The 12457-nt window shown below is 43.2% G+C and overlaps 1 protein-coding gene across 7 annotated transcripts in view; it reads right to left on the bottom strand.

Annotated features, from left to right (window-relative positions):
- UTP4 (UTP4 small subunit processome component) overlaps nt 1–12457 on the bottom strand; it is a 32526-nt gene that overhangs the window by 18724 nt on the left and 1345 nt on the right. For 5 of the 7 annotated variants that reach the window (XM_032284277.1, XM_032284279.1, XM_032284280.1 and 2 more), the window contains 4 exons: nt 9783–9974; nt 8457–8541; nt 5436–5525; nt 1026–1237 (listed from right to left, as the gene is read on the bottom strand). In XM_032284277.1, the coding sequence (XP_032140168.1) occupies nt 1026–1237; nt 5436–5525; nt 8457–8541; nt 9783–9974 (579 nt within the window). Of the gene's footprint in view, nt 1–1025; nt 1238–5435; nt 5526–8456; nt 8542–9782; nt 9975–12372; nt 12391–12457 lie in introns of those variants that run through there. The other 2 variants (XM_032284283.1, XM_032284278.1) reach the window with 2 other exon arrangements.

Here is a 12457-nt window from a genome sequence, read left to right as displayed (position 1 = left end):
GCACTACAGCCTGGGCGACAGTGCAACACTCCATCTCAAAAAAAAAAACAAAAAAAAAAACTAAATAAGAAGTTTTGGCCAGGTGTGGTGATTCCTGCCTATAATCAGAGGCTGAGATGGGAGTATCCCCCAGCCCAGGAATTCAAGACCACCTTGGGCAACACAGGGAGACCCTCATCTCTATTTTCCTAAAAAAGTAAATTAAAAATAAATATATAAAAAGGTTGTATAAGAGAAGAATTCATGTTACGAAAGGGAAAGAGGCATATCTGTTCAACACAAATCTACTTGGGGATTAATAAAACAGAAGAAAATAAACATTTTCAAAATCACTAAAAAGTTATCTTCTAATGTTCCAAAATAGGAAGCAGGAGAGTAGCTGGACAGAGAAGGAAACAGTACTTCTCTTTTTTTTTTTTTTTTTGGAGATGGAGTTTCGCTCTTGTTACCCAGGCTGGAGTGCAATGGCGCGATCTCGGCTCACCGCAACCTCCGCCTCCTGGGTTCAGGCAATTCTCCTGCCTCAGCCTCCTGAGTAGCTGGGATTACAGGCACACGCCACCATGCCCAGCTAATTTTTTTTTTTGTAGTTTTAGTAGAGACGGGGTTTCACCATGTTGACCAGGATGGTCTTGATCTCTTGACCTTGTGATCCACCCGCCTCGGCCTCCCAAAGTGCTGGGATTACAAGCGTGAGCCACCGCGCCCGGCCTGGGAAACAGTACTTCTCAAGATTCTTCTAAGCTGCTGCGCCCTATCTACAATCAGACTGGATGAACTGGAGGTGAGGAGTGTCTGAAGAAAATCTCCCTGGTAACTATTCTCTGGGAGAATCCTGTACTCTCTAATCAAATGTTAGATACTATGGAAACAATGTGGGTTTTCAGATGCATTTTCCTAAACTTATCTTCCTCCAGTACAACATCAAGATCAGGAACCAGTGTTCATGGCACATCACTGTGGCTGTTTTCTCTATTCAAACCTCAGGTTGTACATCAACCGCTCAAAACAGGGACTGTACTCACGTTGGCTACAGCAATGGACTGCACGTCAGCATTAGCGATGAGATGGCTCTTCACTAGCGTCCCAGTGGCTGAGTCCCAGAACTGCACCTTCCCAGCAGAGTCCACACTTATGACAGTGCCATCTGACAAGAAGGCAACACCCCACACGATGCACTTCCGCTTAGACACACCCATATATTGCCTGTCCACAATCATCTTATGAACAGCGCTGCCTGAAAAAATCAGAAAAACACATCTTCGAATGGTACTTATTTCTGTCAGTCTTCAAAATCCATCTGCGGCCAAGGTGAGAGGATCACTTGAGCCCAGGGAGTTTGAGGCCAGCCTAGGCAACAAAGTGAGACCTTGTCTCCGAGAAACAAAACATAACAAATCTGCCTGTGGTAAGCATGGTATGGTAGGTGAGCTGACTGAACACAGCCAGCCTGTAAATGGTGGTTCTGGTGAACCTGATCTCAGAACTCCAGAATGGTTACCTGAAGAGAAGGGGCATGGGGAAAGCCTAATGTGAATGAGACAGAAGGCGAGAGGGAGGAAGCGAGGGGAGAGAATGAGAACAGAATCCCCTTTTGGGGTGGTGAAATGGAAAGATACATTTGGGACATTCACTTAAAGCTGGCCAACTGCACACATACAATACACTCTGCTCTTTTCCAAAATCCCACAGGAAAGGGAGAGAATAGTCACAAAATCTAGGGAATTGGAAAACAGACAAGTAGTGACAACCGACTTAGCAAAGCCCTGAAACTAAGTCCTAGGTCAGCCAAGAGGAAAGCCAAGCAGCCACCTGATTTGTACTATAGAATCCTTAAAAGACTCAGGAAGTAGGGACCCCATATATTCTAGAAAAGGAGAAAGTGGGGCTTCAAAGGAAGGATCCATTTACAGCTGGTAGATCCCTCAGATAGCCATGCCCTAAGAAGCTAGGAAGCTCCCAAAATGCACATAGCAGAAGACTGGAGACACTGTCTGAGGAGGGTTATCAGGCAGAAACAATATATGAAAACCAGGATTAAGTGAACATTTCTCATTGAAAGTTGAGAATATCATTCTTTTTTTTTCCTTTAGAACGATCTTACTTAAAATTATTGCTGTCAGGTAAAAAAAAAAAAAAAAAAAAGAATGCTGATAGCCAGGCCAATACTCACCAGGCAGGAGGATGAAAAACCATTTCTGGGGAACATAACTGGCACAAGAGAAAAGATATGAAGATTCTGGCTTCATGACTACCCTGAATAAGCAGTCTAGCCAGATCATTCTTCAGTGAAACCCAAGCTCAGTAAGCCACATGATGCAGTGATGAGATGATCGCCAGACATGTGAGGAAAGCCTTTAATGTGAAAGGTAGAGGCCAAAGGGACTAACAGAAACAAAATAACAGGGAGGAAACAGGCAGAGTGAAAAACACTTGACAATTACTAATAGCCTTAGAAAGATAAGAGTTTCTGTGTAATGAAACAAAAAAAGAATGCTATAAAAATGAACATTCAGGAAACAAAAAAGAACTTTGAAAATGTCAAAAATTGGTCGGGCGCAGTGGCTCAAGCCTGTAATCCCAGCACTTTGGGAGGCCGAGGCGGGTGGATCACGAGGTCAAGAGATCGAGACCATCCTGGTCAACATGGTGAAACCCCGTCTCTACTAAAAATACGAAAAATTAGCTGGGCATGGTGGCGCGTGCCTGTAATCCCAGCCACTCAGGAGGCTGGGGCAGGAGAATTGCCTGAACCCGGGAGGCGGAGGTTGCGGTGAGCCGAGATCGCACCATTGCACTCCAGCCTGGGAAACAACAGCAAAACTCCGTCTCAAAAAAAAAAAAAAAAAAAAAAAAGAAAACGTCAAAAATGAAAAACTCAACAGAGGATTCAAAGATAAAAATGACAAAACTTTCCCAGAAAGCATAGTAAACAGCCAAAGAAATTTAAAGTAAGAGTGAAAGAATTTCCTCCAGAACTTAAGGACACAGGTTTTGGATTAAAAGAACCTATCAGGTGTCCAGAATAATTAACTGATCCACACACCAAGAAACATAATTATTATATTTCATAACAATAAGGATAAGGCCGGGCGCAGTGGCTCACGCCTGTAATCCCAGCACTTTGGGAGGCCGAGGCGGATGGATCACGAGGTCAGGAGATCGAGACCATCCTGGTCAACATGGTGAAACCCCGTCTCTACTAAAAATACAAAAAATCAGCTGGGCACGGTGGTGCATGCCTGTAATCCCAGCTGCTCAGGAGGCCGAGGCAGGAGAATTGCCTGAACCCAGGAGGCGGAGGCTGCGGTGAGCCGAGATCACGCCATTGCACTCCAGCCTGGGTAACAAGAGCGAAACTCCGTCTCCAAAAAAAAAAAAACCAATAAGGATAAAGGAAGCATCCTAAAAGCTCCCGGGGGGGAGGGGAGGAAAAAAAACAAAACAGGTCCTATACAAAGGGATCAACTCTCAGAATGCCATCTGACTTGCTAATAATACCAGGAGCTGGAAGACAGAGAAGCCAGGGCTTCAACCTAGAATTCTTTCTCATATACTCTTACTCAAGATCCACCAAAGGATAACCCAAGACAGTGAATAACACAGAAAGACGAGATCCTACCGAGTAGAAAAGCAAAGGAGATCCCTAAAACAACTGAAAAATCAATCAGAGTTCCAGATCTCACAGTTGTGCAGCAGGCCCAGAGGAGCTAACCCAGATGGGAGTGGGTCAGAATATACTACGAGGGACTTATTCATAAAGATAAAAGTAGAGAAAGAAAACCAGATGGACTTGAACCTAATGTATGCAACCGGAAAAATGTGGGGCTTTATCAGTGAGACAGAGAGAGACAGAGACACTATGAAACAAAAAGTATACAGGAAAAGAAAAAAAACTTACTACTCGAGTAGTATACACAGTCATAATAATGAAAACAACAACTAATCTGAACAAAGTTATAATATAACCATACTGGGAGGATCAGGAGAAACGTATGAATGCCTGTGGCAGATGGTTAGAAAAAGAGGTCCAAGTCGTAAAAGTCAATAAAAGACGGTCTAAAGCTGAAAACTCAAAATGTAGCATAAAAAGTATGCTAGGTTCCGCACAGTGATAAATACCGAAAGAATCAGCTAAGGGTTACAAGGGGTTGCCTTGAGGAGTATGAAAGGGATAAAGAGGGACTCTTTTTTGTAATAAGCTTAAGGAATTCTTTTATTCTTTTTTTTCTTTTTTTGACATGGAGTTTCAGTCTTGTTGTCCAGGCTGGAGTGCAAAGGCACTACTGGGCTCACCACAACCTCCATCTCCCAGGAGGTTCAAGTGATTCTCCTGCGTCATCCTCCCGAGTAGCTGGGATTACAGGCATGCGCCACAATGCCCAGCTAATTCTGTCCTTTTAGTAGAGATAGGGTTTCTCCATGTTGGTCAGGCTGGTCTCAAACTCCTGATCTCAGATGATCTGCCTGCCTCAGCCTCCCAAAGTGTTGGGATGACAGGCCTAAGCCACCGAGCCCGGCCAGGAATTCTTTATATATGCATATATAACAAATAAAAAAATTACTTGAGCATTGAAGAAATAGGAGCGAGGTGCATAACCTGTTTCATCTCTGTATCTCAGTTGAAAGTCAGACATGTCCACCTACCAAGTTGAGATCAATCCCACCAATGAAGGATTCTACTAAGCCAATTTTCCAGGCCAAAAACAGAAAATGTCATGGTTCTCTACTTTTCTGATCTTATGTTTCACCAATTATGATACAAAGATCTTATGTTTCCCAATGACAGAAGCCCATTTTTACCAAGGACTGGGACCTATTTAAAGATCCCAGTCCTTGGTAAATTCTACTGTTCACAGTACATGAATATATTAGTAGTTGGGAGAGAATTTTATTGTGAATTCTTATTATGATGAATGAAAAACTACATCTTACTGAAGATCCAAGATTCCCCTAAAAGCAGCAGTAGTAATCCAAGAAAAGAGTAAAATTCATTGTGGACATCTCAGAAGGTTAATGACACGTTAGGCCCTAAAGGTCATGAAAGCATGATAAAGGCTCTGGCCGGGCGCGGTGGCTCAAGCCTGTAATCCCAGCACTTTGGGAGGCCGAGGCGGGTGGATCACGAGGTCAAGAGATCGAGACTAAAAATACAAAAAATTAGCTGGGCATGGTGGCGCGTGCCTGTAATCCCAGCTACTCAGGAGGCTGAGGCAGAATTGCCTGAACCCAGGAGGCGGAGGTTGCGGTGAGCCGAGATCGCGCCATTGCACTCCAGCCTGGGTAACAAGAGCGAAACTCCGTCCCAAAAAAATAAAAAATAAAAAAATAAATAAAATAAAATAAAATGATAAAGGCTCAAGCTTTTGAAAACGCAGAAATGTGAAACTGACAAACAAGACTCACACCCCAAATGAACTGAGAAAAACAATCACCTGATTTGACATCAAACACACTAATGTAGTCTATGGAGCCAGCTGCAATGTGGGTACCAGAGGGATGCCAGCTGAGACTCAGGATGCGACCTTGGGAGTTGTACAACAAAAAAGAAAGTGACATACACGTAAATATACAGAGAATAACTGAGCTCTCTTCCCTCAATTATCTCTAGAGTTTACTACAATCTTAGCTCTCTCATCTACTGTACTCCCTGAAGCACGATTTCGTAACAGATGAGGCACAACTATGCCCTGGGATCCACAATGAAGCATTTGATACTTTCATAATGTATAAATGATAGAAGTGTAAATAAATATAACCCTTTGGGGATGAGGCTAGGAGTGACCTCACAAAATTTAAATGTGCATACTTTTTGGCCCAGTAATTGCACTGGGAACAATCAAAGAGAAATACTTGCACGAGGGCCCAAAACTATGTATATAAGAATGTTCATTGCAGCACAGGTTGTAGTAGTACAACACATATATATATATATATACATATATCTATGGCCAGGTGTGGTGGCTTATGCCTGTAATCCCAGCACTTTGGGAGGCCAAGGCAGGCAGATTGCTTGAGCCCAGGAGTTCAAGACCAGCCTGGGTAACATGGCGAAACTCTGTCTCTACAAAAAAACACAAAAAATTAGCTGAGTATAGTGGTGCACACCTATAGCCCCAGCTACTCAGGAGGCTGAGGTAGGAGGATCACCTGAGCCCGGAGGTGAAGGCTGCAGTGAGCCATGATCATGCCACTGCATTCCAGACTTGGGGACAGGATGAGGCCCTATTTACAAAAAAAAAAAAAGAAAAAAGGAAAGAAAAAAACATACATATACATATATTTCAATAGAAATTAGGCTAAATAATTCCCTTCCATAAAATGGAATGCCATGCAGGCTGGCACGAATAACACAGAAAGATGTCTGTGGTGGATCAAGTGCAAGAACTGTATTTCTTTATGTGAATATACAGAAAGATCTAAAACACTAGTTCCAAAATGTTACCCACAGAGTGGAAACGGGATACCCATTTTTTTTTTTTTTTTTTTTTTTTGAGACGGAGGCCCCCCCTTTTGCCCAAGCTGGAGTGTAATGGCAAATGTCAGCTCACTGCAATCTCCACCTCCCGGATTCAAGTGATTCTCCTGTCTCAGCCTCCCTAGTAGCTGCGATTAGAGGCACCTGCCACCATGCCCTGCTAATTTTTTTTTTTTGAGACAGAGTCTCGCTCTGTCACCAGGCGCAGGCTGGAATGCAATGGCGCAATCTCAACTCACTGCAACCTCTGCCTCCCAGGTTGAAGCAATTCTCCTGCCTTAGCCTCCGGAGTAGCTGGGACTACAGGCGTGCCCCACCACGCCCAGCTAATTTTTGTATTTTTTAGTAGAGACAGAGTTTCACCATGTTGGCCAGGATGGTCTCGATCTCTTGACCTTGTGATCCGCCCACCTGAGTCTCACAAAGTGCTGGGATTACAGGCGTAAGCTACTGCGCCTGTCCTAATTTTTGTATTTTTAATTTTGTATCTTTATGAGACAGGGTTTCATCATGTTGGCCAGGCTGGTTTTGAACTCCTGACCTCAAGTGATCCACCCACTTCAGCCTCACAAAGTGCTGGGATTACAGGTATGAGTCACCACACCTGTCTGAGATACCCCTTATCTATTTCATACTTGGCAAAATGTATGAGATTTTTAAAAAGCATTGTATTACCTGCGTAATTAAAAAGGAACACCCAGGCTGGGTGAGCCACTGTTAGCACTTTGAGAGGCCAAGGCGGGTGGATCATAAGGTCAGAAGTTCGAGACCAGCCTGGCCAACATGGTGAAACCCCGTCTCCACTAAAAATAAAAAATCAGCCATGCATGGTGGCACGCGCCCATAGTCCCAGTTACTCAGGATGCTGAGGCAGCAGTGAGCCGAGACTGCGCCACTGCACTCCAGCGTGGGTGACAGTGCAAGACTCTGTCTCAAAAACAAAAACACCCAAGAGATATTAAAAACGAAGCAAGAATCTGATTAGCAGAGGATAAGTATTACTAATAATGGACATAGAATACACAGGAGAGTTGCTGTTCTTTAGAAGGTGGGTCACCAAACTGTGTGTGGCCTACAGGCCAAATCAGGCCCATTGACTGTTTCTGTAAATAAAGTTTTACTGGAGCACAGCCATTCTCATTTGTTTCAGTATTGTCTATAGCCGCTTTTGCACGACACTGATAGAGCTGGTAGAGAATGTAGGGCCAGCAAATCTTAAAATGTTTACGAGCTGGTCCTTTAGAGAAACAGTCTGCCAACCCTTGCTCTAGAGGGTCAATGCCAATTCAGCCCAGGTGGAGCCCAAGGATGGGTGATTGTTTAAAAACTCGCTCATTTAACTTGAATGTACCAAAAGGATTAAGACAGTTCCCTGGCCAGGCCCAATGGCTCATGCCTATAATCTCAACACTTTGGGAGGCCAAGTTGGGTGGATCACTTGAGTGAGGCCAGGAGTTCGAGACCAGCCTGGCCAACACTGTAAAATCCTGCCTCTACTAAAAATACGAAAATCAGCGGGGCATGATGGCACATGCCTGCTATACCAGCCACTTGGGGGGCTGAGGTATCAGAATCACTTGAAGCCAGAAGGCAGAGATTACAGTGAGCCGAGATCGCGCCATTGCACTGCAGCATGGGTGACAGAGTGAGACTCTAGCAAAATTAAAGTTGAAGACTACATGTACGTGTACGCTTGTTAAAACATAACGAAATTAAGTGATAACTAACAAACTGACTTCCATAGAAACACTAGGTTTCCATTTTTGGATTTCTGGTTTTCCATATTAATTAAGCAGTCACAATTATGCTACACAGGGGGTAAAACCTGGGCTAGGGATGGCTTCTAGCATATACCCTCCTTGTGCTCAGTAGAGATAAAATATTACCCGGATCCATGGGAAAATATCCCATTCCCAGTGGCATAGAAACCTAACTTCTTATTAAGGCTATTTACTACCCCACCAAAAATGACCCTTACTTTTCTGCCGATCAAAATTTCTTTCAAACTGGATTTTGTCTGGGGTAATTTGAAATAGTTTCACAGATCCATCTTCACAGCCAACCTAACAGGATAAAAGAGGTAGTAAACAGAAAAGATAAATAGTAAACATTTTATAGGACTAAAAAGACACACACAAACACAAACACGCACACTCTCTCTCTCATTCTATCTTCCTTCTTAAAGTTATCCATTGCCCTAAAAGAGAAAAATCATTTGTGAGAGAAACAGGGTACTAGCTCTCAAGAAACTGATAGTGTATTCTCAGTAGTCTTCATAACCTAGACAATAAACAGACTGACATTAAGAGTTCTAACTAGTGGCCCCGTTCCTGCATATATGGGTTAGAAGTAGGATTTCATAGAATACTTCTGCTGGAGACCCTTAGCCTGAATAAAAGACCTATTAACATTATAACCTAAATGGAAACACCTTAAGATATTGTGCAAATTAGCACAGATCAAAAAGAATCAGACTCATCACATAGAATTAAAGATCTGGAAGCACCCACTCTAATGGTAATTATGGAAAGGGTCTCGGTGTGTGATTACATTTTTTTTTATTTTTTTTTTTTTTTGAGACGGAGTTTCACTCTTGTTACCCAGGCTGGAGTGCAATGGCGCGATCTCGGCTCACCGCAACCTCCGCCTCCTGGGTTCAGGCAATTCTCCTGCCTCAGCCTCCTGAGTAGCTGGGATTACAGGCACGCGCCACCATGCCCAGCTAATGTTTTTGTATTTTTAGTAGAGACGCGGTTTCACCGTGTTGACCAGGATGGTCTCGATCTCTTGACCTCGTGATCCACCCGCCTCGGCCTCCCAAAGTGCTGGGATTACAGGCTTGAGCCACCGCGCCCGGCCGTGTGATTACATTTTTGAGACACACTGTGCTGAAACACAGGTGCATAGGTTAACTTGCTAAAGGCACTCTCAGAATTCTTCTATACTAATGTGCATTGTGAATTTACAGCAGGATTAAATATGCTATATTTCTGAAATGAAATTTATCATAAAACACAAAGCATACCAAAACGAAAAAACCTCTACATCTCCAAATTCTACAGAACACAGTTTGAGAAATGTTGAACTGATGTAATCCTCTCATTTCGTAAGTGAATCAACAAGGTCCAAACTGGCAGCAAAAAGCATGCTGGGGATTTTTTTAATCTTCAGTACCAATTTCAATCTTGTAGTTGGGGTTGCTACATGCCATAATGCATTGTTACTCTGTTATGAGCACAGGGAAGAAAGTTTGAGTGGGCACAAGAGGAATTGTGGTTTGAATCACCAATAGATGCTTACTAACCAAAAGTTGAGAGTCACTGGGGCTGGCAGCCATGCTCCAAATAGGTCCTCCAAAGGCATCCATAGCATACTTGATGTTTAACGCCTGTAAGTCATATTCAATAATTTCGCCATTGAGCCCAGCACTAAAGAGTCGCTGTCCTTCTGCCCAACACAGAGCTTCTGTAGCCCGAGACTCATGACCTGGGAAAAACTGCGGAAACACCGTAACTTGTCAGCATTCCCACAAATTCATGAGGTAGTGGTACTTAGTGGTCACAGGCAACATGGTAAAAATGACTTTCCCATAAATAACTAGTGTGGGGTTTTGTGCTATCAGCTCATGCCTACTGACATTTTCATTTTTTCCGCTCAAATTCTATTTACTTTTATAGAGTTAAATTTGTTTCTTTTACTAGAATTACTTCAGCAAAACATTTTCAGCAGAAAAGGTTTGAACTGCACTCCAGCCTGGGTGACAGAGCGAGACAATGTCTATACAAAAAAATATAAAAAATAGCCGGGTATGGTGGCACACGCTTATGAGTCCCAGCTACTACGGAGGCTGACAGGGGAGGATTGCTTGAGCCTGGGAAGAGGAGGCTGCAGTGAGACTTGGCCTCCCAAAGTCCTGGGATTATTATAGGCATGAGCCACTGTACCCAGCCCAAAAGTTTTCACATCTACCAAGGCATTTGATTCTTTGACCTGCTTGACAACAAAGGGCCTAAGTAGGTATAATTTTTCCTATTTCAAGTTGAAAAGGCCAAGATACATAGGTTAAGTGGGTTGCCAAACGTGCCAAAGTTGATGGCATGAGAAGAATGAAGGTCTCCTTACTCCTCGCTTATATTCTTCTCACTTTTTTCTGAGACAGGGTCTCACTTTGTTACCCAGACTAGAGTGCAGTGGTGCAATCACGGCTCACTGCAGCCTCAGCTTCCTGGGATCAAGCGATCCTTCCACCTCAACCCCCCAAGTAGGTGGAACTATGGGTGTACAATACCATACCTACCTAATTTATTTATTTTTTGTAAGGACGGGCTGGTCACTATGTTGCCCAGGCTGGTCTTGCACTCCTGGGCTCAAGTGATCCGCCTGCCCTGGCTTCCAAAAGTACTGGGGTTGCCAGTGTGAGAGCCACTGCACCCAGCCTCTTTTCACTTAAACATACTAATTTTTTCTTGCTCTGAGAGTCACCAACAGAGCTAAGCAAGCTTAACTAGCAGGAAAAGAAATACAGGGAAAGCAGAAAACTAGCCTGTTAATTAATTGTTGAAGAATAAAGAAAACAGATGAAAGAGAAAATAAAATAAGGAACACTAGGCAAGGAATGGCTGACTTATCCATTCACCAAACATTAACTAAGCAGTGGCTTTGTACAAGGCACTTGATAAGTGGTAGGAATGCAAATGTGAACATCACTGACATGGTTCCTATTCTCATAAAATTGGAAGTGCAGCATGGAAGAAAGACATTAAACAAACACACCAATTATATAGTTGTAACTGTTAAAAATGACAAACAGAAAAATCACAATATAGCCATGGCTGTAAAACAACAAAAACAAAAACAAAAAAGAACAAGAAAAAGAAAGAAAATCAGCCTGGCACGGTGGCTCACATCTGTAATCCCAGCACTATGGGAGGCTGAGGCAGGCAGATCACTTGAGATCAGGAGTTTGAGACCAGCCTGTCCAACGTGGTGAAACCTCGTCTTTACTAAAAATACAAAAATTAGCCAGGCGTGGTGGTGCATGCCTGTAATTCCAGTGACTTGGGTGGCTGTGGCAGGAGAAATCACTTGAACTTGGAAGGCAGAGACTGCGCCCCTGCACTCCAGCCTGGGGGACAGAGCAAGACTCCATCTCAAAAAACAAAGAAGAAAGGAAATCACCAGATGCAATAGGCACACACCAGTGCATGTTCTTCATACCACAGAATGTAACCTATTTGCGGCGGGCCTGCAATTTTTAAATTGTTAGTTCTTCAGGAGTGAACTCAGTAAGTCATCCCTTTCCACATTTCCTAAACCCTAAACCTACCTCTCAGGGGAGGCAATTCTCCAGTAAGGTTCTATGCCGTGCTACAGTTTATCATATTTATTTTACAGGTTGGAAACGGTATACTTATCTTTCTCCCACTGGTCTTTGAATTCCATAAAGGTAGGGCTTCTAACGTTTGTCTTAGTGCCACTCCTTCACTGAGAAACATTTACAGAATTCCTAAATTCCAAATACCAGGCTGCTGGGGACTGAATTCACTCATTTGCCCATCTATTCATTTATATCACAGTGCCCAGTACACAATAGTTACGCAATATGAACTAAGATGTTGTACCTGAAGAGAATCACTTGTCGTTGCTCTTGGAGGGGGTGTGAAAAAGGACTAACAGCCCTCCACATACACCCAAAGGACATTTTACCTAATTTTAAATCTCCTTTACTCCCAAATGTAGGCAGGTAGGTCTACATTCTCTCAGACAGATCAACTTTGGAATCCATCTTCCTGCCATCATGTCACCAAAAAGTTTCTGATATTAAAATGTGTTATCATTTTTTCTGAATTGACAATGAATGGGTACTGACACTCCCAGCAGGAAATGTTGCTTACCAAAGCTACAATGGTGGTGAGACTGATAGACCAACAATTTCCCTTCTTGCAGCCAAAAGATCCAGCAAACCTGTTTCCAATGACA

Source organism: Sapajus apella, unplaced genomic scaffold (genome assembly GCF_009761245.1).
Source record: "Sapajus apella isolate SASKATOON/1434 unplaced genomic scaffold, GSC_monkey_1.0 scaffold15, whole genome shotgun sequence".
Taxonomy (NCBI): domain Eukaryota; kingdom Metazoa; phylum Chordata; class Mammalia; order Primates; family Cebidae; genus Sapajus; species Sapajus apella.
Note: the sequence above shows the minus strand (reverse complement) of the source record. Positions and strands in the feature narration are given on the sequence as shown.